General features: G+C 41.9%; 3 protein-coding genes across 3 annotated transcripts in view; 1 reads left to right on the top strand and 2 right to left on the bottom strand.

Moving 5' to 3' along the window:
• The window catches only part of LOC130577602 (translation initiation factor IF-2-like), a 23,888-nt gene extending 23,381 nt beyond the window's left edge, over positions 1-507 (top strand). Inside the window, exon 4 of the mRNA XM_057373091.1 lies at positions 183-507. The gene's annotated coding sequence lies outside the window, so the exon portion shown is untranslated. The remainder of the gene's footprint in view (positions 1-182) is intronic.
• A 7,066-nt stretch (positions 508-7,573) lies between these two features.
• Positions 7,574-8,909, bottom strand: CARTPT (CART prepropeptide). Its single transcript, XM_057373095.1, has 3 exons — positions 8,766-8,909; positions 8,595-8,678; positions 7,574-7,809 (listed from the first exon to the last, which is right to left on the bottom strand). Exons 1-3 carry the CDS (start codon positions 8,907-8,909, stop codon positions 7,702-7,704), a joined length of 336 nt encoding a protein of 111 aa, XP_057229078.1. The 3' UTR covers positions 7,574-7,701.
• A 6,697-nt stretch (positions 8,910-15,606) lies between these two features.
• MCCC2 (methylcrotonyl-CoA carboxylase subunit 2) overlaps positions 15,607-25,901 on the bottom strand; it is a 34,473-nt gene continuing 24,178 nt past the window's right edge. Inside the window, exons 13-17 of the mRNA XM_057373062.1 lie at positions 24,285-24,351; positions 23,868-24,024; positions 22,988-23,102; positions 21,699-21,784; positions 15,607-16,134 (exon numbers count right to left, since the gene is read on the bottom strand). Of these exons, the coding sequence (XP_057229045.1) occupies positions 16,017-16,134; positions 21,699-21,784; positions 22,988-23,102; positions 23,868-24,024; positions 24,285-24,351 (543 nt within the window). The 3' untranslated portion in view covers positions 15,607-16,016. The remainder of the gene's footprint in view (positions 16,135-21,698; positions 21,785-22,987; positions 23,103-23,867; positions 24,025-24,284; positions 24,352-25,901) is intronic.

The raw sequence follows: 25,901 nt of genomic DNA on the forward strand, positions 1-25,901 counted from the left end.
CCGAACTTCAGACGGAGTAAAGGTGAAGAAGGATGCAAAAAATAAATACCTTTAACACTGTTAAGGAAGCTTGTTTGAATAATTGTGATTCCATGCGGGCTAGTTACCTTGACCATGTCTCCTCAGTTCACGGCCTACAGGTGTTCAGGGCAGCAGATTTCCCTGTCTCTTTTCCATTCTAGAACCGGGGGAAGAAAGTTGTTTCCTAAGGGAAAGTCTCCGCACAGCGACCAGCACCCTCTTGTGTTCACTGCGCGCAGAGGCCAAACCCAGCGCCAATTAACTCCGGATGGCTCCGGAGCTTCATCCTGGAGCGCCTTCCACAGCCCCAAACCTGACAKAACAGCAGGAACCTGAAGGCACATCCATGTTTCTCCAACAGCTATTGCCCACACACGAAAGCAGTAATTAGCATGACTACATGTTAATTTTCTCAAACACCATCTGAAGTATTCAATCTGAACAACTCCTGCCCCAGTATTYCCTTGGAGCTACCACTGCCTTTCCAAGAAGGCTTGTATCTTACCTAGGTAGAATTTTGTTGTCTTTCCTAACTAAATCTTGAATATGTTTTCCACGTATGAATACTATTAAAAGTAGGTAAATTTGAATTCAATTTAAATTCATGAAGTGATAGATAGAAAAATATGTATAAGCTTGTAACAGGTGACTTAAATGTGTATAAAATATATTCTGAAGAACATGAGAYGCAACAGTAGTACTGAACACACTCATGCAGATAGATTAAAAGGATTATCATCAAAAGTAATTAAAACAAAACTAAAAACCAGCTTTGTATCCTGAGCCACTGTGTTCCTTATGTATATAATGAGTGAGAAATAATACTACATACATACATGCATACTACTACCTGCTAGATCAGCTCAAGTTAGGGCACAACATATTCTAAATTCCTGACATTTAATGTATATCAGGAATACTAGGAAATGTGGGTGAGAAGGGATTTCAGCCCTTGCAGCCTGGCAGGGCACAGTGCACCCATCCTASGTGTTATTCCTTTACATACACTACCCTCTGTTGGTTCATTACAGAATCCTGTACCTGTACTAGTGTTAATAATATATTGCCAGGAAAAATGTCACTTTTTTTTTTTTTTAATACAAATAAATTAGTTAATTCCTCTTTGATTCCACTGTTTAAAAGACAGATTCACCATCTATTAGTCTCCATGTGAGTTTAGTACTACAGTTTCAATAAAATGAAAAATTCTGTGTTTAGATGCAGAAAATTATCCTCCCCTGTTGTGCATCATACAGATGGCTGTGAATTCCATCAATATGAATAAGAGGTGAGATTACAATAAAACTACAGCTTGTGGAGCATCCTCCACGGACATGTCACCCAAAAAGTGATCATCTCTCACTTTCTTTTGTGTTTTTCATTATGCTCTTAATTTTAGCTGCATGTTGTTTAATACATCATCCTGTTGTCATCATTAGTTTAATTTCTGTGATCTCCATCTGGCAAGGATGTGCACTTTGGTCTGAAATGTTACCTGTTTTATGGGTAAGTGCAAGCAGACAACTGCCACTGTTGTCTCCCAAATTCACAACCAGAATTCAATTATGCTTTGAACAATTCTGTGTATCTTAGCAGCCTTTGTCTTGGCCTGAAAGGTACTGAAGCAGTCTGTTAATGTTTAGTTATTGCATTTCTCATTTGACTTGATAGTTTGGTTTCTTTAATTCCTTGCAGATGTCATGAAAAAGTGATAAAAAGAAAAAAAAAAGGTGTCAAACCTCTAAACAAGAAAAATCTTGTTGCAAATATTCATGAACTTGAAGATTATTCTGAAGGCTGTGAAAAAAAGAAAAAGAAAAAAAAAGAAAAAAAAAAGAAAAAAAAAGAAAAAAGAAAAAAGAAAGAGAACAAATGCATGATTGCTCTACAGAGATTTTTAGAAAAAGCAGATAAATTTCCAGCTGATACAACACAGAAGAGTGTACCTGAAAATCATGTGTCATTAATTCATTCTCAATAGCCTGGAAGTGTAGGGGAAAAGTCCTTTAACCAGATCAATGCAAATAGACATGTTGGAGTTCCAGCTCCATAAAGGAGAAAATCAGTGCATATGGTGTGGCCGCTGGTGTTACCAGCACCTTGTACTTGATCTTGTTAAACCTCATGAGATTCTGACTTCTTGAGCTTGTCCAGAGCCCTCTGGATGACATCCTGTCCTTCAAAAGTGTCAAGAGCATCATTCAGCTTGGKGTCATCTGCAAACCTGCTGAGGATCCACTTGATGCCACTGTCTGTGTCATTGTTGAAGACACTTAACAGTACTGATCCCAATACAGACCAACCCCTGAGGGACACCCCTTGTCACCAATGTCCATCTGGACACTGGGCCATTGATCACTACCCTCCGGATGTGATCATCTAGTCAGTTCCTCACCCACCAAGCAGTCCACCCATCAAATCCATCTCTTTCCCATTTAGAGAGGAGGATGTGAYGGGGGCAATGTCAGAGGCCTTAGAGAAGCCCAGACAGCTGATATCTGCRGATCTGCTCTTGAACTCCACCAGAGAGCACTACTGGCTTGGTCAGGCAGGACTTGCCCTTGGTCAAGCTGTGCTGGCTATTTCAAATCATCCCAGTGTTCTTTGTGTGCCTCAGCACAGCTTCCAGGAGGATSTGTCTTCCCAGCACAGAGGTGATGCCTCACCACCATCCCCTCTCTCTGTGCCAAACCCTGAAATGTAATTTGATTCATGGCTGGAACCCAACATCTGGTTCTTTGCATTGCTGTGATCATTTCTGGGAATCCTGTACAATCCTACAAGACAATCACAGGGGACCAGAAGAAGGAAAATACTTCCAGGACAAAGCCTGGCTGCTGTGTGGTCTTTCCATTACTGTAGCACCTGCAGAAGAAATTCTGGCCCCCAGGTAAAACAGGCAGGATCTCCAGGTTATCAAGTCAGTTACCAGACACAAAGCATTATTTGCCATTTACTAGGGAGGAATTAAAAGAGCAACACTTGAATGCTTAATCAGTATTTACGTTTTCATTTCCAATCTTGTCACAGCTCCTACTGCAGACAGTGTGTGGAAGGRCTCCAGGCAGGTCCCACACACCTTCTGCACAGTCTTGCCACAATCTGAAGGTGCAGACCAGAGCTCAAAAAGRGCTCACACAGATGGGGTGAGGGACTGTGGGGGTGAAAAAAGGACACGGGTAAGGCTGCTCGGGGTCCTGAATCCCTTTTTGTGCAGCSTCTCTTCCCAGCAAGTGGTGTTATCACGTCTTTTAGAATCCTAGATCTGAAGGGTGACTTGCTGGGATTTAAGGAGGCACAGGTTATTTAGACAGGCAAAGTCTCCAGCTTGCTGTATTGTAAAAATAAAATAAAATAAATCCAATGCCCAAAATCCCATTCATCCCAGTTAAGCTAACACACACAATTAGACGAGAGACAGCTGCGTGCTGAGGATGTCATTCCATTACAACACTGCCACCTCTTGTTCTGCTGGTTTCATTTTTGCCCAGCTCCAGTCTGCCGTGGATCCACCACCAGCAGAAAGGCACAAAGTCTCCACTACTTTGTTAAACTGAAACGTTACAAGAAATAGCAACTGACTGGATGCAATGTTGTGTACTTCTATACTAGTTACAAAAAGTAGAGAACATCCACAGGTATATTCTATCAATCAGTGTTGACTAATGTGTAACTATTTTCTCTGCTAACTCGAAGAATGAGGAACTGAAAGAAACAGGGTGGGACATGAGTGGGGAAACAAATCAAACCTACCACAACGACAACAAAGAAAACCGGAATCCAAGCAGCAAAACCCACCTCAGGAGAAAATGTTACAGGATTTGTCCAGTATATGTAAAAATATGTTTTTTCCATGCAGTGTTATCTCCAAACTCTGTGACTCCTTCTGTGTCCCTCCACTGTATTTCAATATTTGTCCCATGTGCTGTCCCAGGGGCTGCCCCCCAGRGGCACACGTATTCCAGATGCTGGCTAATGAAGAGCAGTGCCTTCTCCACCGGGAACAGCAAGTCTGAGAATTATGTAAAACCTCCTGGAGAAGACTTGGCTGCAGGTAAGTAATGTAAGGTGATCACCTTTGAGTYTTGACTAGATGGTCCCTGGGAAGAGGTTTGCTCTAGAAGAAGGTGGATCACACTGTGCAAGCAGGTACAACAGGTGAAAGCCCCCAGAAAGGCACGGAGAAGAAACAAACTGGACAGGCTGTCTGGGCAGCTCTGTCCTGCTGTTTGATATTCAACTAGCTTCTACACGGGGTTGGACTACTGACAGAGATGAGATTTCTGCACCGTTTCCTTGATTTCTAGCACTATATTTAGTTTTTATTTATTTCAGATAGCAGTTATAYATAAAACCTTCTTGAATTAACCTTTCTGTTTGATGTTTTCACGATGTCTCCTCAGGTTTGTCTTGGTGTGTAGAGTAGCTGAGAAGGGGTGTAATGTTTAGCCAAACCCAAGTGCCTGGGAGCTGCCAGAAGCCTCTGAACCTGGTGAGCAGGCCAGGCACACAGCACTGGTCCCTTGGGCTGTGGGGCCAGCTCAATCTGCTGGTCTACCCACCACACAGAAAGAGATTACCTGAGAGCCAGTCTGTCAGGAGCAGTTTTCACATCTTTTCCTAGTGGGAAGATCCAGTCAAAAAGAAAWATCTGGTTTTCAAGTGGAGTTGGCAGAAGGCAAGCAGATATACCATGGCTGAGTTCTAATGGGATAGGAAGACTTGAAGCAGCTGGGTTTTTCTACTTCATATTTGGTAAACACRTTAATTCTAAACCATAGTATTAAATTCAGACTTCCTTGCAACCCTCTGTGGTGTCTAAACTCAAGATGAACACTCAAAAGCTGTGCTTCTTGTTTTGCCCACCTTGTGTGTACGGTCCACCTTGGAAGTGTTAGTAAGGTGAGATATTCAAGAGATAAAATAAAAATATCAAGAGATATTKTAAGCTTAAAAACTGTGTAATCTCATGTAACTGATTTCAGGAGTGAAAAATATGCAAATACCAGTTCTATCCTGACTTACTGCAAATGTTTCTCTCCTCATCTATTTTTTTTTTTAATATCTGTGCAATAGAAATTACTGCAATATAATGTAAGTGTTCATGTGTAAAACCATCGTGCTAAGAGCCATCAAGTTAGTGCACACAGTATTGCAGAGGATATTGTTATAATGTCAGTATCATTCCACTAAACCCTTATCCCTGAGTCCTTAAGTTAGGTTTTAGATTTATAACTTTGATCTTTATGTAAACCACATTTATATATTTGAGCACTGTAGTCAGTCAAAACAAGAACTATAAAATCAACACATAAACTGAATAATTCTTTGTATATTTTAGTCCATTAGTTCATTTTTCAGTCCAATTCTGTGTAAATAAACCATCAGTGAACATGTTACATGTAGAGACAATCCACATGAGCAGTTCACTGAGTTGATTGTGGTGCTTGGGGTTGGGCAGAGTGCTGAGGGGACCATCAGACAGCCAGAGTATGTGCTCTGTGCCTGGAAGCCTTCCTGTCCTTTGTCTGTGTTTGTTATGGTTTGTTATGGTTTGTATGGGAACCAAACAGAGATGCAAGAAAAATTATTTCATTAAGAAATCAAGAGCAAATTCCTACAATATCTCTAGGAAATATCATAAAAACATCCACAGGCAGTTAAAGGTTTTCAAAACCTGGCATTTGCCTGCTGCCCTGTGAATGCATTATCACACCTCTCCCCCACAGGCATTATTCACCCATGGTCACAAAAGTTGCAAGCAGAGCTGGCTWCCCCTCCTGACTGCTCTATCCCTGCTCACTGCATGGATATTTCTCCTTGTAAAGTCCCCCGTGAGCTGTGTTCCCACCATKTGCACCATGGCCCTTGCCTTACTTTAACCCTTCCTTCCTGGCTGCCCCACATACACGATCTCCGAGGTCAGGACCCCCTTGCCCATGAATGGCACACCCCAGCCATTAAAACATTTTCACACTCCGGGTGTTTTCAGCTGCCCTTTATTTTGTCTTTCTCTGGGCTAAGAAGAGCTCATTCCTGTCCTGGAAAATAATAACTAATATTAAAAATAAGAAACCCCAGTGACAATAACAATTACAGCAATAACAGCAGCAATACTGATAGCAAAATGAGCCATAGTGTGTTTCTTTTTGAAGTCAGCCTATCTGTTCTTCTTTTAGTCAGAATTGTATATGTGTTCTTATTGTTTAGGAGTAAAACAAATGCCTTATAGATTTTTTTCCTTGCCAAACCCTGGGTTTCTCGCCTAAATTTGTGCTTTCTTCAGTATGTAATATGAAAATTCCTTATGTGTCTTTCCCCTGTGCCTGCCTTGACCCATGCAGCCCCTCATCTCCATGTTGATAGAATTAAGGGCTGGTTCTCACAAAGACACCCACAGGTGAATTGTGACAAAGGAGAGCCAAGAAGTTCCTCCAGGGATCCATTGTTTATGGGAATCAAACACAAACGAAAATGAGCCAGCTCATGGTGGTTGCCCCCATGCATTGCCTCCCCAGATAAGTCCCTGCAGCCGGGGTATACCCTGTCTTCTCCCAAAGGAAAAACTTGAGGTCCTAAGCCTCTGTGCTCATCACAGCCCCCCTGGGTGGCCATGGGAAGGGAGCAGACATCAGCTGAGCAGCACCAGAACCTTGGTTTTCTAGTACTGGCTGATGTCTTGGCCAGAGCACTCAGTAACACTTGCATTAGTTTTGGAGAAACCCTTAGCCTCTCCCGCTGAGTGCTAGGGATTCCCATGKGTGAATCAAAACTTCCAAAATAGCATCATCAGAACAGTGACTTTATTAATAGAGACAAATGAAGGACTAAAACATGTTATGAGTTTGCTGAAACACACAGTGTACCTGTGGAGGACAGACATTATTTACATACATCAGTTTATTGTAGAAACATGAACCATTTGGTCTAGATGAATAGGATATCCCCAGGTAGTTTGCAACGAATCCAGACAGCTTTCTCTCCGTGGTGGCCCTGGTAATGCAGTCGATTTTCCCCCAGCTCCACCCCATCCAGGCTGGTGCCAGACCCCGCACACCACCAAAGCCTCATGCAGGATTTTGTACAACATAGGGTGGGCAAAATGAATTTGGCCTGAGGCCAGCGGTGCGGGCTGCTTGCTCTGGGATGTGCCGAGCTGGGTCCTCTCAGCTGAGGCGACAGAGAGGAGCTCAGGGTGCTTTGGACACACTCACTTGCAGCCTTCCCCCGCTACCCCAACCACCCCMGGCGAATCCCTTGGCCCCGGCTCCTCCAGTAGGAAGAGAGTGGATGTTTCCCCCCCGAGGAAGGAGCCGGATGGCCCGGGGCACGGYATGGGGCCAGCACCGCTTCCCGGCACGGCTTGGCACCACTCCGGCGTGCACCGGGACAGMACTGCAGCTCTCGGACCGGCACTTCTACTCCCAAAGCACGGCCCGGGATTTTCCTGGACGGACAAAAACAAGCGGGGGAGAAGGGGAGGGAGAGGACGGGGTGGGGCGGGGGAGAGAAAGAAAACAGCTCCACGGATGTCGGATGTCACGGACGGCGTTACACGGGCGACGCGGGGGCTTCTCGCCGCGTTCCTCGGGCGGAGGAGCTGCGGGCAGTCGCCGGCACGTCGGGGTGCCGGGCGTCGGTGCCTGAGCTCCCCGGTKACTTGCCCCGGGGCGCCCCTGCTTACAGGCACTTGAGGAGGAAGGAATTGCACGAAGTGCCCCGGGGGCAGTCGCAGAGCTTCCCGATGCGAGCCCCTTTCCTCACGGCGCACTGCTCCCCGGCGTCGCACTGCGGGCAGCGACAGGCGGTGAGTGGGGCAGCGGCCAGCGTCCGCCCTGTCCCTCTGTGTCCCTCCCTGTCCAGCCCTGTCCCGTCCCGTATCGTCTGGTCCAGTCCCATTCCCTTCCCTTCCCGTGCCGTGCCGTTCCTTCCCATSCCCATTCCGTACCGTCCCATCCCCATTCCGTACCGTGCCATCCCCATTCCGTACCGTGCCATCCCCATTCCGTACAGCGCCATCCCCATTCCGTCTCTTCTCCGTCCCGTCCCGTCCTGTCCTTTTCCTTTCCCCATTCCGTCCCTTCCCCATTCCGTCCCATCCTGTTCTTTTCCTTTCCCCATTCCGTCCCTTCCCCATTCCGTCCCATCCCAATTCCGTCTCATTCTTCCCGTCCCGTCCCTTCCCCGTNCCATCCCCATTCCGTACCGTCCCATCCCCATTCCGTACCGTCCCATCCCCATTCCGTACCGTGCCATCCCCATTCCGTACCGCGCCATCCCCATTCCGTACCGCGCCATCCCCATTCCGTCTCTTCTCCGTCCCGTCCCGTCCCGTCCCGTCCTGTCCTTTTCCTTTCCCCATTCCGTCCCTTCCCCATTCCGTCCCATCCTGTTCTTTTCCTTTCCCCATTCCGTCCCATCCCAATTCCGTCTCATTCTTCCCGTCCCGTCCCTTCCCCGTCCCGCCCCGTCCCGTCCCGTCCCTCCTCGTTCTGCTCTGTCCCCTTCCCCTTCCTTTTCCTTCCCTTCCCTTCCCTTCCTGCTCCGTCCCGCCCCGTCCCGCCGGCACACACCATGGGCACCTGCCCGAACTTCTTTTCGTAGTGCGGTCCCCTCTTGCTCTTGAGCTTCTCCAGCACCTCCTGCAGCGCCTCGATCTGCCGAGAGACCCCCGAGCCGCCGTCAGTCTGCGCCCGCCCCGGCTGCGCCCCGCTCCCGCTCCCGCTCCCGGCCCCCCGCCGCACCAGCTCCTTCTCCCGGGAGGCGCCGCCGCCTCCGGGCTGTCCCAGGTCGCGGACTCGGCGCGGCGGGGCCGATCCGTGCCCGCGGGCGCTCAGCAGCAGCGCGGCCGCCACGGCGCACAGCGCCAGCGCCCGGCAGCTCTCCATGGTGCTGCCTTCCCGCCGCCGCCGCCGCCGCCGCCGCCTTTATAGCGCCGCGCCCGCCCCGCCGTGCGTCAGCGCCCACCGCCGCCGCGCCCCGACTGTCGGCATGGATCGGCTCGGCTTGACTCGGCACGGATCGGCACGGCTTGACTCGGCACGGATCGGCTCGGCACGGCAGGACTGGGTTCTGCGCCCCCCGTCTCCCCACCGCCCCATTCGGTGTCCCAAACCGCCGGCCGTGCCTCGCCCTCGGGCCAAACAGCGGATCCATCTCTGAAGGCGACCGAGGGAGAGGAAGGTGGCCAGCCCAGCCGCACCCTGCCCGAGCTCCCTGTGCTTGTCCACAGCCGAGGGCTGTTATGTGAGCAGAGTGGGAAACTCTTCCATCTCCGCTGAGGGCTGGGAAGGATGAGGRAGAGGGTGGACACTGGGCACACAGAAATGCAAGTGGAAGCTGGGTTTTCAGGCTAGGGAGACWAGGCTTGGAAATCAACACATTTCAATTCAACTCCGGGATCTGAAAGGAAGGATAGTAAGTACCCCAAGGGCTAAGGAAAAGCACGATATGACGGAAGGAAGAGCCATGTGGGAGGATTAGCCTGAAGGAGTTGGAGAGAGGTGTAGATATGATGAGGATGTGAATGCTTKAATAAGGACAGATGGGAACACACARGGGGAGGTGGAGGCTCAGGGATGCCAAGGGCAAGATGACAAGCAGCATCTAAAGGCCCAGRATAAAATCTCTACAATCTCTATTAATGCAGAACTGTGAACGGTGTTTGAGGTAAAACATCACATCACTGAGCAGTTTCTTGGGGAGCATCATACATTCTGTGTGTGAAAGGAGGCCACCTCCATTTTGGAAGCAAAAATGTCCAGTAGCCAAAAGGAAACCTATCATCAATGAACACATGTCATTCAGACCTTCCCACTGATGTTTGGTTCTGCAAGCCCAGTGGTCTCGTGTCCATGATACAAAAATGTAACCAATGCTCTCACTGAAAAGATCCCTGACAGGCTCAAACCTGCCCAGGCCTCATGCCCATGGTGGTGGCAGAGGCAGCTTCTCTCATTAAGAAAAGTAGTGGCACACCAAGAAAAGCATGGAAGGTGAAGGACAGTGCTCAGCTTTCTCCAGCCTCCTCTGGGCCAAGGCTGGGCTAAAAGGGGGTCACTGAGCAGCACTTTTGCTGGCATGAAACATTTGGGCATGTGGTTGTTGGGACAAGGAGGCAGRAAGCTGGGTCTGTCTGTGAGCATGCTTCACTTCCAGCTCACAGTTCTGAAGTTGCATGGGGATGCTCCCCCCTGCAAGTCAGCAACAGCAGAAACTGGGCTGGAAGGGAGGATGATTTGGAGAAGGAGGRATTTACAAAACCTCGTTACAAAACTCTCCCAGCTGTTCATTTGTAGAAAAGTTAGGAAGGGGAGCTACRAACAGCTTGAAAAAGCAATGCAGTCTGAGCGCACACAAAAAGAAAGTTGTTTAAAGAAAATTTAGCCAGGTCCAGGCATGTATTTTTCCAAGTAGGCAGGCATTGTTTCGAGGGAACAAAACGAGTGTGGTTTAGCAAGTAATTTTCAACAGCAGCATTTTGTTTGAGGCAATAAAAAGCCTCTGATCTCTCTATCACGTTGCTTGCCTCCAGTGCTGCGTGTTCACCTCTTGCTGTTACCTCCTCCCACGCACTCCTATTGATCATCACATCCAGCAAAGGTCTCGTTTGTAATTGCTGGTCAGCGTAGAGATCCTCTGCCTGTTTGCCTCGATCCTCTGGTTTATTTCGCCACAGGGAAGGCTAAGATTTCAGATGTCATGCTGGTGGTAAAGCACACACATAGCAAAGCCCAGGCTTTTCTCCCARGCTGGAGCAAAAACACAATCATGTGTGGCACTGAAAATGATGGGTATTCCAAAACRAAGTTTCTTAGAACAGAGAAATAAGCCAGGCTATGAAAAATGCAACACTTCATGCGGASAGGCAGATATACAGCCTATTCAACTTTAAAAGCAGTATCTGTGAAGCCTGACCAAAAATTCAAGCAATATTTTATAGTGTGAGGATTACTCATGCAGTGTTGAACACACCAGAGATGCTCAGAAAACATGACTGTTTTCTTTCCAAGTTGCACTTCTAGTATAAAGCTGAATTTAATGTTAGCGACTCCASTAAAACTATTGTTGAATGTAGGGGCAGTTACAAATTTTTGTTTCCAACAGCCTGTCTTTTATTATATMTGTCTGGCTACAGACACCAACAGAACTGTATAATTTCTGTGCCTGTTACTGTCTGTATCACACTGTCTCTGCAGACGTTACTGTCCCTTGTTCCTCATYCAGCCATTCTTGTACACTTTGTCTCCAGCACTCTGGGATAAAAAATCAGCAGGATTAATATCAAAAGAATAGCTGAACATTAAGYGCCAGAAGCTACCAGGTCAAGGAGCAGAAAAAGGTCAAAGTACAAAAATATAGAATCACTGTTCAGAATTAYTGAACAGGTAATAATAATAATTAAAATAAAAGCAGGTACATTCTGACAGCATCAGTAGCCAAACRTAAGACAGCTGGCTACAGGATGAGGGGAGCATGTGGCACTTCAGATCTCAGCTCTGGATAATCCACATCAAATGCTGTCAGACCTCAGGGATAGACAGCTCTGTTGTGCCTATGTACTAATTCAGGCTTCTCAAATCTGACTTTCTCCATGCAAATGCTGTTGCAGACAAGGTATAAATAGAACACTACCAATATGCATTAGCACCTGTACAGCAAATAGATAATTTTGAAAATTGTACATGGTATATGCTTTTCATAATCACACTGTTCCATCATGATGAATTAATTAAGTGTACTTCTAAAAGCAGGAAAATAATGAAGGTTTGTGCTGATGCTGGTGAGTTGTTCTGAGATATTTGTGTTATAGTTATGGCTTGATATAGACATATAGTTGGATGGATTTTAGGACTACTAGACTGTAGAGATTAGTGTGAAGCATTTGAACAAGTGCTCTACTCAATCAGAGACATGAAAATAGACATTTGGCTTTAAATGGACGTTTTAAGGCTTTGCAGAAAAGCACCAGGCTTTTATAAGTGCCTTGTTAAATTGCCTTAATTTATAAACCACAGATAAAAAAAATAATATACCATGATTGGTTTTCTGAATCAAGACATTTCCTAGGCTGAAACCTAGAACAGCAAGGAAAATTTAAGATAAATCAGACTTCTGCCACATTTGAAGTAATAAGAGTCCAGAGGCATGCTTGAAAGATAATATCTATTTCAGCAAGAGATACCAATTAATCTTGATGAGTAATAGGTTGGAAAAAAGCCATTTAAATAAAAGATGGGTTCTCAGAACAACAGTACATATAGCAATGCCCACACAAACACTGAGGCTACAAACTCCCCACTAAACAAACGCCCCATAAGGGCGGAAGAGTGGTGGCATCAGGTCCCCAGTGGCTTCTCCATGTCTGGAGGCAGAGCTATTGTGCCTTATCCACATCTCATTTCAGCCCTGGAAGCAGACTCACAGTGATTGTGTTCCAGACACTACACCTTGACATTTGTTAAACAAACTGCTGCCAATTTTGATTGTACCAAATTGTAGCTGCCAGGTACCCAGAACCTTCCCAGCTGCCATGAAAAYAAAAAGGGGAATAGCAATGAGTATGTTTTTACCATCCATCCTAAATTTGTCATCTCAGCCCAGGTAATTTGAGAAAGAAACCCTTTGTTACTTCAAAAGTCTCTAGGGACATGAACAGAAGCTTATCCCACCCCATTCACAGCTTTCCCTTCCCTTCTGTAGAGGTATTTGAAAACACCCCCAAGTACTGACTCTTTTAAACTCCTTGTAGTYAAAAGTTAAGCTCTTAAATAGACCCTGTCTAACTATCACCAGGAAACAGAACTAGGAAACCTCTGGGCCTTCCTTCTTCTCAGAGGCAGGAAGGAGGCACACAGCTTAGAACAGCCAYGCCCAAGGCAAGACTAGATGGGAGCAGAGGTCCCATGGAAGTCTAGAATGCCAGGTATGATGTCCTGGTCCACCACAGTTTGTGCTTAATATGGCACTGCCAATTCCCTTGTTCCTCAACCTCCATCTGCAAATCAGTGTCATTCCAAGTATTATCCTTTCCACTCCACTGCAACCAACCACTGCAAATCAGTGTCATTCCAAGTACTATCCTTTCCAGTAAGGTAACAGATTAGTGGTTGTGAGCTGCTTCAATACTACAGTGAAGAGGTGATATGTATCAGAGACAAGKAGGACAAGCCTTGAAATAGTTACCCACAGCTTTCAAATTGCCACCAGRAATATTACACCCTTATAGGAGCAGTTACCTTTAATTTAKRTTTATTTAATTTTTCYTTTCATTAAACATCCAAAAGAGATCCTACTGGTGGCCCAGTGACAATGAAAACTGAGAATKACTGCTGTAATGCTACTCATGTTAAACTTAAAAGGCAGCTGCTACTGCAAAAGCATGAGATTCCTGGGGGGAGGGGCAATGTAAGAGCTCTGGGTGATTATTCCAAAACAGCACAAATAGATCTACCAACATCATCAAACGTGGTACAAGCYTAGGGTCCAACTCCTCACTCCTCACTGTTTTTTTGCTGAAAAACAATGTTTTCAGCAAAACTCTGGGCAGCAAGAAACCATCTCAGCAATCAGAACACATCACATATGAGAACACAGCACGGTAGCATGCAAAAGCTTTTCCAAAAYAGCTGTGTAGTGGAGGAGTGGTAACCACCAGTGACTCTCTGAACTGCTGCTCTGCACCAAAGATCCTGCTTGGTAGTGGCTGGTAACCAGATGATGCTGACAGGATGCTAAGCCTGTGATGATTAATTTAATTTGCTTAGCATGTTTCCAAAGCTAAGTATTATTAAGGCAGAACACTCCTATTTATTCAGAGATGTGTTTTGACTTTGCTTGCACACATACTCAGAGAAAAAAAATTTGACAAATGTAAAGAACCATCTTTTCAGGTGTAACAAACCACAGGGAGCTACCAYTCTCCGGAGCACCCTTCCAAACATACCTCCGTTATTGTCTGTATCCCAGGATTATCTGTTACTGTATCCAATTTGCCACAATTTGATCAGTGTAATTAAAAGAATATATTAAAAATTAAAATCTTATTCAGAAGAGATCAGATTTCTTAGCAGAAACAGGGAGTACTCCTTATGCCTTGGGGAGTGACAGGCAGGGGAAAGAGACCCCCATAATTAAGAACAAAGAGACGAGTGTCTGAACTGATTATTCAACTGGACAAGAAAAAAAGCATTCTTCTTATTGGAAGCCACTAACAGCATTTCAGGCTCTGAAACACTTTTTTCCCCTGCTTATGTTTTATATATATATATATATATATATATATATATATATTTGTTTATATAAGTTATAAATCTATATTTAAAAGTAGGGTAATTATAAAGGCATTTCAGAAGCCTACAACTATGAATAATTTCACTATACTTTCAGGATAAAGAAATCTTGGGTCTATGCCAAACAGGTTCGCAAATTTGTGTAGTCAGACAAGAACAAGAATCAGTGGCACAAAGGCACAGCTCTGTGCCTAGCTGGCAGTATTTTAAACTATTATTCTCTGATAAGTATTTATTTCATATGCTAAGAACATGTATGTGAGCATGACAATGCAAACCTACAGAAGTAATCCTKCTAGTGGTGCAGAACACACCAGGCTTCAGATACAGCAAAAAGAGATCTCAGTAAAAAGAGAGGGGAAATTGCCCTTTTAGTGCAATACAGAGATGTGCCAAAGACCACACAGCTCAACATATGCTAGGCTGTCTGTATTCTACATTGAAGATCCCCATTCCAAAGGATTATTTCTCATTTGTTTCTGCCTGAGACACAACTGGGAAGGCTGGTAGATAGCAGAGCTTCCATTCTCCTCSTGGGTCAAAGGGGAACTCTTCTGCACCCAAGCCTAGGGAGATTACACCTAGCACTTTAGCCAGGATGATCTCTCCTCTTGGCATCTTTCCTCTCCCCACAGGCCAGCACAGGATAGGATCTCTATTCATGTACACTGGCTCTTCTTGGATTTGATTCTCAGTTAAGAACATTTCTGGCAATGGCTATCCAGGCACCTGTAGGGCAAAGTTAGATAAATAAATCAYCTTTCTATTCCCAGATAAAACAATATTTTGTTTCCACTGGTGCAATGTTTCTGAAGAGAAAAAATTAAATGACAGATACTCAATTACTGAAAAGCTTTATACTCCAACAATCTACCCTAAACAARTCAGAACAACCAAAGCACTCCAGCATCTCAATGCTCCTTAAGTCAGTGAGTTTCTGCTCTGAGCGAAGAACTGATCATTGTAGAGAGAACACTCTTTGTGACTAAAATTGCCAGAAGGGCCACACTCCAAGATGTTTAAACACCTTTGCAGCCAATCCCTGTCTTCAGAAGTGCTCTCACAAACTGCTCCTTCCACAGATACAGCACACGCTTCCCAGCTCTTCCAGAAAATGTTATGCATCCATCAGGTTCAACAGTTGTTTTTTAAATTCAGGGAACCACAGGGAAGAGCAGCATTTTTTGGATGAAAGCCAGACAGGACAAGATAACAACAACTGGGTTAAATCTGTAATTTCATGCTGTGTTGTGCTCCCTGGCTGCCCTTATAACACTTCCCTTTCACAAAAATGAATTACTAGCCAATGTGGGTTTTTCTTTATTGGATTGCAAAAATACTTYGCATTTATAGGAGACATACAAAGAAGAATTAAAAGAAACAAAGGAGCTGGTAAGCACCAAACATGTAGCTTATTTTGCACATTTATTTATATGAGATAGTATCAATAGTTTCTTGTCAAACATGAAGTATAATGCTAGAACCCGCAATTTATTCATGCAACCCACTTATAGAAGTACTTAAGTGACTAATCTCAGATCACTGAAGCACTGACAATTAGTCAGTAAAAATAATGATGACATTTTCATTAAAAATAGCATMATACAAATCTTTATTTTTAATCACTGCGACATTGTAGTTAAGTGTGCTGCCCAGCCCCCAATAAAATATACAGAGGTAATTCTGATGATCACACATTTAAGTTTACATCCTGAAAACTCCAAATTCTGTCTTCTTCGTAGGTGCATTTAATGCAGCGCTGAGACTCAGGCCCAAAACCAATCTTGTGTCAGCTGGATCAATAATTCCATCATCCCATAACCTAGAGAAAAACCAAAAACATAACAAAGCAAATTTTTARTAACTGAAGGCAATTAACATATACAGCTGGTATACTTTCAAACCCATGAAACAGGAAATAGTTTACATTAAAGAAAGAGGAGTAAAGAGCTAAATTATACTTAAAACAAGGGATCAATTCACACTGTCATCAATACAATAGACTGGTGTGCATTATTCTATGGAATTTGTCTTCTAGAATGAAGTATACATTTTACATAAGTGAAAAATGTCAGATCTACATATTTTAAATAGATTCTTCATGCTTCTGTTGACCTATCTTCTGTTAAGAATGCTTGCACTTTAAGGCTTATGTCACATCATTATTTACTATTACATTATTTACATCATTATTTCAGGTTAATTCAACTGCCAGATGAGGATAATACGCTTTTATTCTATCATCATTAAATAGGAAGAATAAACTTGAAGTATTTCCAGAATTTCTGTGGTGGGTTGACCTTTGCTGGATGACAGGTGCCCAGCAGGTCACTCTATCACTCCCCCTTCAAAGCTGGACAGGGGAGAAAAAATAAGGTGGGAAATGACTCATAGACTAAGATAAGGCAGTTTACTAAAGTGTAAGTGCATGCACACAAAGAGAAAAAATCCTAAGAAATGCTCCACCTTTGTCCTCCTTTCCTTAGATATTTTAAAATGAGCTGAGGTCATATGCTATGGAATATCCCTTTGGCTAACTTGTGTCAGCTGGCCTAGATGTGTTCCCTTCCAGGATCTTGCCCACCCCAGAATACTACTTGGGAAAACTGCTGGAGGGAGAAGCTGGTGCTGCCCAGCTCTGCTCAGCAGCAGCCAAGGCAYTGCTGTGTTACCAACACCTTTCCAGCTGCWAATGCAAAGCACAGCACCACGAGGGCTGCTATGGGAAATGAACTCCATCTCAGCCAGAACAAACAAAATACCTTTTATTTATTTTTCAATTAAGTTAACTTCTAAACAACTGGAAAATACTACCTCTTTAGCCCACACCTGAGGGCAATTAAATTCTAAATGAGCAACTGCCAAATTTCCAGGTTCCCAAAATCGCCAACACTTGTAAATAAGACTCTTGGATATTATCCAAAATTTAAGATCTTTGTGGCATCCCTTCTCAATGACAGCTCCAYCCCACCTAAAATAAAATCCAATCTGAAACCCCCAGTCAGCCATGAAACTGTAAATATTGTTATTTCCCCAGCAAGACATTTAAACAAGATACCACACTGCTCATTGAAACTCAGTCACATTTAAACAAACACATACTTTAATCAGCATCTGCAGAACATATACAGAGTATCTTTGGTTAAGATAGGGTTGGCCCTCCTCCACCCCATCTGTCCCTAGAGAGACCTATTTTACATTCCTTGTTAATTTAATTCACTTCTGGTTAATGCTTAATTCTTTGTGGAAAATTYAAAAATATGAAAACCAGTTGTCAATAGGGAGCAAAAACTGACTGTACCTAGAGAAGGCACAGCCTTTCCTCTCTAACTGAAGTTCCATCTGCAAATTTCCTACGGTTTCAAGATCAATTCAGCAAAGTCTATTAGACAGGAAACAACATAATTTGCACTCTTCCTTCAGTCCTAAATGTGCCAACCTCACCCCCAAGAGGACTGCAAACTGTACATAAATACACGCTGATAAGCTCAAGGCAGCAGCAGACACTTCTGAGTGTTTTCCATCTTTGCTTTATTTTGCCATTTGCTGTGAAAGTAATATTCATCAAATCAGATAAAAATGCTAAGAGACTGACTATGTATGCTTTTTTTTTTATTTTACAGCAAATATGTGTATCTGTCCTATGATGCACAAAATGGAATTGCAGTAGAAGACACCTTTAATAAGATCAGGGACAAATGTTCATGCTCAGCTCTAGAAGAACATTCTCCTACTATTAGACAGAGTAGAAAATAGGATACCCAGCTCAAAAGAATGCTCTACTATAAAAATATCGTATCATGGTACAGCTTACCAAGCAGGACACTGTTAAATTAAATGGGGCACAAGAGCAAAACTGAAGTACAGGAGAAGAAAGAGTTTGGAGAAGGGAAGACTGCAGTTAACAGGGCAAAATCAGGCTGTTTCTTTCTCCGGAGTGAAAACAAAATTTTGATTTAGGAAGTCTTGCACCACAGTAGTTGTGACACTCACTCAGCCAGCTGCCAGGTCCCAACCAGCAGAGAAAAAAAACTCTAGAAAAATCACAGAATCATAGAATGGCTTGGGTTTGAAGGGACCTTAAAGGTTTTTCTAAGGAACACCTGCAGTGTACTTTCTTATTTATGAAACACACTGAAACAGAATGAGGGAATTCATAATACCTAAAATGTCCAATACATCTGCTAAGGGCTTGGAAATGGCAGGGATGAACTGACTTAAAAAGAATCACAAACTTAATACGGTACCTTCCAAACTGCAACTTCATACTGATTAMCGCTGTAATAAACACTTACAAAAATGAAGCATATTTCAATGGAAGATTTGCTTTTTTTTTCTTTTTTTTTGTAACAACACAACTTATATTGACAACCACAGAGATTTTATGTTGCATGGAAGTCAAGCTGCTTTTGAATGGTCACCCCTGGCTTCTGCTTCTCTTTGTTTAAAGAAAATGACATTCCCTACAGGGATGTAACATTAATTATTAAAGTATCCATTAAAGCCCCATTGCTGGAATATGAGTCACACTACATTCACGAAATATCTGTATGTCAGTGTGAGTAAAAGAAATGAAGCTGCCTGAAGTAAAATGCTTGTGTAATTTGTTAAGATGCAAACCACTGAAATCTTTTAAGAAACCTRTGAGCAGATTAATGTAACTCATTAAAAAGGGTGCTGCTTAATGACTGCAATTAATTAAGACTGCTCATTGTTAAAGGTTCTAATCAAAAAATTGGTTAAARTCTGATTAGAAAATACAACTGCAGGGAACAGTATTGACATCCTGTACATATAGCAAGTTATCACTTAAAAACAAAATGATAACAACAGAGTAAATAGGAAATTTGCTTGTCTTTTAAGATCATTAGGGCATTTTCCTTCTCTCTCATTACTGCTAAAAGCTTGATTCAAAGCCTAATGAAGTCAAGTGGAAGGGTCACATCAGTCTCAGTGGACACTGAGGGTGAGGCAGACATTAGGCAAGAGGACAGTGCGAGGGAGCCTCCAAACCAGCTGCGAAGTCATTTGCTGGGGGTTCTTTGTTGACCTTTTTGGTGGAGGGATCTTACAAAACAAAGGCTGACCAGATTCAATTTCAACACAGCACCCTGACATTTCATTGACAATCAACTAGTTTTCTACTTGCTTGGAACCCAACAGGAAGCACCCTTTAGAGCAAAGGGAACAGATTACTTCCCCTGAATTACAGCAAGTGCTTGCTAATAAGCAGCTGCTGATGGTGGCTGAGGAAAGGGCTGTCKCCAGATGCAAGGTGCATCCTGCCCTTTAAGTACACTACTTGCTGCAAAGACTGTAATCTTATTTCATCTCATYGTTTCTGCTTGGGCAGCATACTTCACAGTAATGAGAACTTCTCAACTATTGATCTGAGATCTTGCTTAGGAATTAGATAAATCAAAAACCATGAAAGGGCAGGAAACATGAGTAAACCCACCAAAATATCCAATTAACTCTACAAGACAGCAGAGAGCAATTAAAAGCTCCTAGACAATTCAGACTGCACCTACACGAACTGAAGAGTGAGAGAAACCAGCCAGGACTGTTTTGACCTAGCCACTCACACAGTTGTCAAAAGCACTCCTCTTGAGTGCTCATGAAAAGAGGCATTTCACTTTCATGACTTATAGCCAGATGAGCCCCAGTGGGATTTCAGCTGTGACATTTGACTTCATGTCTCAACTGGGCTTATTATCTTGAGTGCAGCATCACATAAACCCAACCACATGCAATCCAGACCCACGCTAGTTCTCAGCCAACTCATATCTGTGCACGTCACATTTCCATTCCAAGCTACAAGCACAATAAGAAGGGCATAACTACCCTGCTTTGTGAAATAAATTAYAGGTCACCTAGCAGTAAAAGCACTTTCTAAAGCCTAGGCTGGGCAAATTTAAGCTATTTACTGGGATGACTTCWAGATTTGCAACTAACTTCACGAAACAGCCAAATATTCTGAAAACATAAACTGGTAAAATCTGGTGATCTCATCAGAGATCACAAAGCTGGTATTAAATGCTCAAGTTTCATGTCTAAAAATCACTGGACATTATAAAAAATTTTAAACATGATTTTTAAATGCTAGTCTTAATATACATTTTCTTGTGTAAATGTAAAACTACTTTCTTACAGATCAGTAACTTACTGTTGCAAATAGTGACCATCGTTTGTTGATTTTWGGGAGAGAACAAGTTTTTATATTCCTTATATACATAACATACTGAATATTAAATAAATCATTAATACAAAGAATCTTTTTCCAGTGAATATAAAAAAAAATCCCATTATTCATCTTCTCCTCTGGAGCTGGGATTAATTTTAAATACAGACAGTTTGACTCATTTTTAAACTGYTAYTWTATGAGTGGAAAATTCTTCTCCTTAAAATCCAGTTACAAAAAATGGTAATACGTATTTTTTTCATTTTTCCTTCTTGCCTTAGAGCACAAGGTCAGCAGCTAAAACTTTTGGGAATTTCTTCTACTACCCATTAAAGATCAAGCCTGATGAAGATATTAATTTGATTCAACATTAACATTAAAGTAGATTGCCCAGGTATGAATATTTCAGCTCAGTATATTCCACTATCCCTACAGAACAGAGAAAAAGTTAATAGGCATTTAATATTTTACTTCTGATCATGAAGAAGGAACTTTTGGCTACCACAGGCAGAAATATATACAGGAACTTTAGCACGGACAGGATGAAACTAATGCAGAGTAACTATCAAAGGCCCAGAAAGCCCCCAGTCTACTTTCCACAGGTATCCACTCCAGGATGCCACCTTGCTTCATTTGCCTAAGTACTTCCTGGGTATTTACTACTATTCCATTAGCCTGAGCACAGAATGCTGCAAGAGATTTCTCAGCAAACATGAGTATGCTGCACCTATCAGCTCTTACAAATTGCTATGATCCAATATAATCACCTATCATGATCATGACCTGGCATCTGCCAATGGCTTCAGGTCTTTCTGAAACTGCTAGCTCTTCTTCCACTAGCCCCTTCTGCTTGYAGGATCCCACTAAAATGAGTTCTTCCTAACACACACGCAGCCACTCATTACATTGTTCAATAGACTTTAGAAAGGTGACCAGATACTACACTGTGGAGAATGATATAAAACTTACCCACASTAAAACACATAACACACCATCTCCAGAACCAGCAGACTAATTCTTGTAAGTCTATGCTGTCTTCTGAGAAAGTTCATGTTACCAGTTCTCAGAGATATGACAGACAAGATATYAGTGAACACACCTCAGACACAATCTTTGTTTCCAATTGCTCTGTTCTTTAATACCATGAGTTAGATGTTAAGTCCTGTGAATACAATTAAGTTTTACAATAGTTGTTTACATGTTACCTTGCACTGGAATAATAAGGGTTTCCTTCCTCCTCGAACCTCCTAATGATTGGCTCCTTCAAAGCTGCTTCATCTGCCTCAGACAACTAAAAAATCAGGCAAATAAACAATCACAGAAAAAATAACTCTTTAATATTTTCTTCTACAATGATAGCAGAGCTTTATATGCAGCATCAACCCGAAGAAACTGCCTAAATAATATCCCTAAAGTTTTTTACTCTTTTAGCAAAAAATTATCAAATTTGCATTTTTGACAATAAAATTAAAAKAGCGCTTTTCAAAACAAGTGGGTGGAGAAAGAAGAATAAACACATATTTAACTGAGTGCAAGAGTAATTGGTGACTTGCACTTGAAAAATTACTGAAGCTACTGTACTCTTGTCTTTGGCAAGATTTTTTAAAAAAGTAAAAAATTGTGCTATTCTAAAACTGGGTTTCCTCTACGACCCAGATTGGTCACTGCAATTCAAAAAATTTTCAAGTTTCTAATATGTTTTACTCACATTTAACTACACTAATTATTTTTTTAACTTCTTTCTGGGTATGTTTTTGGGAAATTAGGATGGACAGAGATGACGATGATTATATTCTACACACAGAAAGAGCAAGTCAGATGTTGAAGAGGAATAACAATGAGATAACATGTTCATTTTGCTTCACTATTTTTCACAATAAAACCACTTCTTATGGGATCAAGGCACTGCTATTACCATAAACACTGTAATTAAAAAAACCAACTCAGCAGAAAAGAGTGTGCAGAGAAATTATAAAATATTAATRAACAATATACCATTAATTTTCACTTAAAATGTTGAAATGAGCAAAAACMTTTCCAAACATCTCCAGACTTCTGCTGTTATAAGCTTCATAATTCTCAGTCACTGAATCATTTGAAGATCAACTTTCTCTAAAACTGCCACTGTCATAATAATTGGAAAAACACTTTATCCTGAGACATTCGTCTTCATACTCTGAAATCAAAGAGGACTCCGGGTTGCTCATCTTGGGTAGAACTAATAACTTGGTGCAMAAAGTACAAAAATATGATGGTATACAAAATACTTCTCTTTTTAAGCAAAGTTAAGAAATGTCATGCGTGATTTTTACATTTCTAAGAAGTAAGCAATGACATTACACAAATGTTTCATGTTTGTCAGTGCACCAGGTGGCATTGGGATAGTTCACTGGTGTCTCACTCTCTTGCACCCCTTCCTAGTTCACAAAGTGACCAACTCCAGTGACAGAGTAAATGATAATCACTTTATCACCAAAGAAAGAGAGAGATGTACCTGTTTTCCCTCCCTTGCTTTTTGGTCCTTAGCTATTGTGGCAAGAACAGTAGCAGCTTGCTCCCCTCCCATCACCGATATGCGAGCATTTGGCCACATGTACAGAAATCGTGGACTGAAAAATACATATGAAACATGAAGGTAAGACAGTGCCATATTTCCTAGAAACAATAATTCTCACTCAGCTAAGAATACATTTTCATGCATGACAGTATTACAACATATTGCTTTTCAAAAAAGGTACATTAAAAGACTTCAATGCTTGCAACAACGTGTTTCAAAATACAAAAAATTATTTTCATTTCTATTATTCAAACACCTTAAAAATTGCTYTCTCTCAAGTCTCTTCAGACAATATTCCCAACCCACGGAATGTTTTTCCCTAAACATCTCAAATAACTTCAACAGTATCAGGAGCCTTGAAAAATTAAAATAAAAAAAAATCATGTTAGTCATATCCAAAGTGTCAACAAAAAAAAAAATTCAGAGGTTCTATAAACCTTATTCATAAAAACAGGCTCATTGAAGTCAATACAAGCTGTTATAYTCCTGCTATGAATGCAGAATAAAGGACCAGCCTATACTGCCAATGATTGTTTAGGACTTTACAGTTTTTCCACCACGAACTGAAATGGGAGAATTGAAATTGGTCTACAYGTTAGAAGGTCTCCTCTGTCACTTGATTCAAGGTGAATCATGAGCCTTTTCAGTCTCTACAAATTTCAAGCTATTATTTATTTATGAACATATTCATTGAGAACTGTTTTATTTTCCAAATAGCACAACTTCTTGAGTTCAGATGGTYTTTCAGAATGGTACTTCAAGGTTATGCTCTCTTAAATTATTCCTACCTGCTGTGCTAATTTGAAGCAACACTTACCTATATGCTCTTCCGCACATCCCATAGTTTCCAGCTCCATAAGAGCCACCAATAATGAYGGTGATTTTAGGTACATTGGCACAAGCTACAGCAGTTACCATTTTGGCACCATCTTTTGCTATCCCTCCAGCCTCATATTCTCTGCCAACCATGAAACCTAAAGAAATACAAGATGAAAAAAGGCTCACTAACTTTATATAATACTGTMCCATATGCCAAATTACATGCTTCAAAGCACATGTGGAAAGAACAAATCATAAGGCAAGGCCTTCATCARCTGCAAATCAGCACTGATTTGCAAACAGGTTGGAGATGTAGGTACTGCAAAGCACACCACAGGCTGTCTAGAACACAGCCTCAACAGTTAACAGCAAAGTCTACAACACAGTGAAACCTCAAAATATTGATCTTACTCACCTGTAATATTCTGCAAAAACACAATGGGAATATTCCTCTGGCAACACAACTGGATAAAATGTGTACCCTGTGGAGAGGAAAAAAAGAAAAAAAGGAAAGTGTAAGTCATTAAAAGTTGGACAAGTGAAGTTATCACTACCAGCATTCTGAAGTCTGTGCTAAGTCCTTCCACCAAAATCCACTAGACTGTTTCCATCAGGAAGTGCTATACTGCTTCACCTTCATCCAAAGTCAACTGCAAAATATGCATCCACTGYAGCACAAGTAAGAGATTTCCAAAAATGTGTGAGCCCCTGGGTAAAGCAGAAATAATATCTTTAAAAAGCATTACTACTAATACTGAAAAGCTCAACCGCTGTGACTCAGCCAATATGCAGTTAAACCATGGACAGCTTCAGTGTAACATCTGAGTTTGAAAAGACTGTGTCACAGAAATTAAGACAGTATGAAAAATGTATCTCCCCATTTTCTGCACAAAATAAAAAAATTCTCTGAAACTGGGGAAGGCCTACATACATTATTTACTCATGGCCCTGACAACTGCTGTAGTATTTTCTCCTTTTCCTGGGGGCAGATGCCCTCTCCCTGTTTACTAGAAAAAGACCAATTTCCTAGCAAAGTTACAAATAGAAGATTCCAAGCTTCTATTTCAACTAGAAATAATCTAAATCAATAAAGTTCCTCAGGTTATTTATATATTTGCTGGTGAACAGAATAAACAAGGTTATGTAGCACAACAACTGAGAAAACATGTAAGTCTTCACTAAATAAAACCTGCAAAGATTATAAAAAGAAAAAGGAGAGAAAATAATAAAAGTATAACCTTTCTCAGAGAACCATGTGAATAGCATAGCGATGATCATGGGAAAAACGTGCAACAATCCATTACAAAAATGCAAATGAAAAGAAAAGGAGCACTGCTAATGTATGATGCTTATAGAAAAAACATCATGGTCAAAYGTTTATCTAGAAGTGAAGCAACTGAAACTTCACCTTTTCCTTTAACAATATTGATATGCCAGTAAAAATCAGAAAATGAAGGCTCCTTACATTTTTTTTCATTGTTAGAAAAAGACGTTGTAGCACTAAATTGTTAGAAAAACACAGAAAAGTATTAGAAATAATACAAGAGTTTTTTCTACTTGGAATCAACTGTTAAAACAAATGTTAGATGAAAAAAATGTCATTTACTGCAGTGCTTCAAGTTGGAAATACTCCTTTAGCACATGGAATTCAATTTCATGTATTATTTTATAACAGCAATAAATCCTTTCTCCATATCTCTCAGCAATGCTTCCTTTTTCTATATATTCTCAAAACTGATTTCCTCACCATTCATTTGAGAAGCCTGTTAGAGCAAAACTAGCATATATAATTGCTACTACAAAAAATTCAACTGACAGCTGTTTCTTGAAAAAAATAAAGAACTAATTTTTCAGACCAAGGTAAACACTTTGCCATACCCTGGTACTCTTTTATCACCATCATTCCCTGAAATCCAAACTATAAAGCACGATTATAATAAAATCACCATTCCTTCACAGATAGCCTCTCATTCACAAAAAAGGTATTTTAGCTCACAGATTTTGAGAGACTGCACAGGTTTTCACTCACTAT

Source organism: Malurus melanocephalus, unplaced genomic scaffold (assembly GCF_030028575.1).
Source record: "Malurus melanocephalus ecotype Western Australia unplaced genomic scaffold, MMel_1.1 scaffold_184, whole genome shotgun sequence".
Lineage (NCBI taxonomy): Eukaryota > Metazoa > Chordata > Aves > Passeriformes > Maluridae > Malurus > Malurus melanocephalus.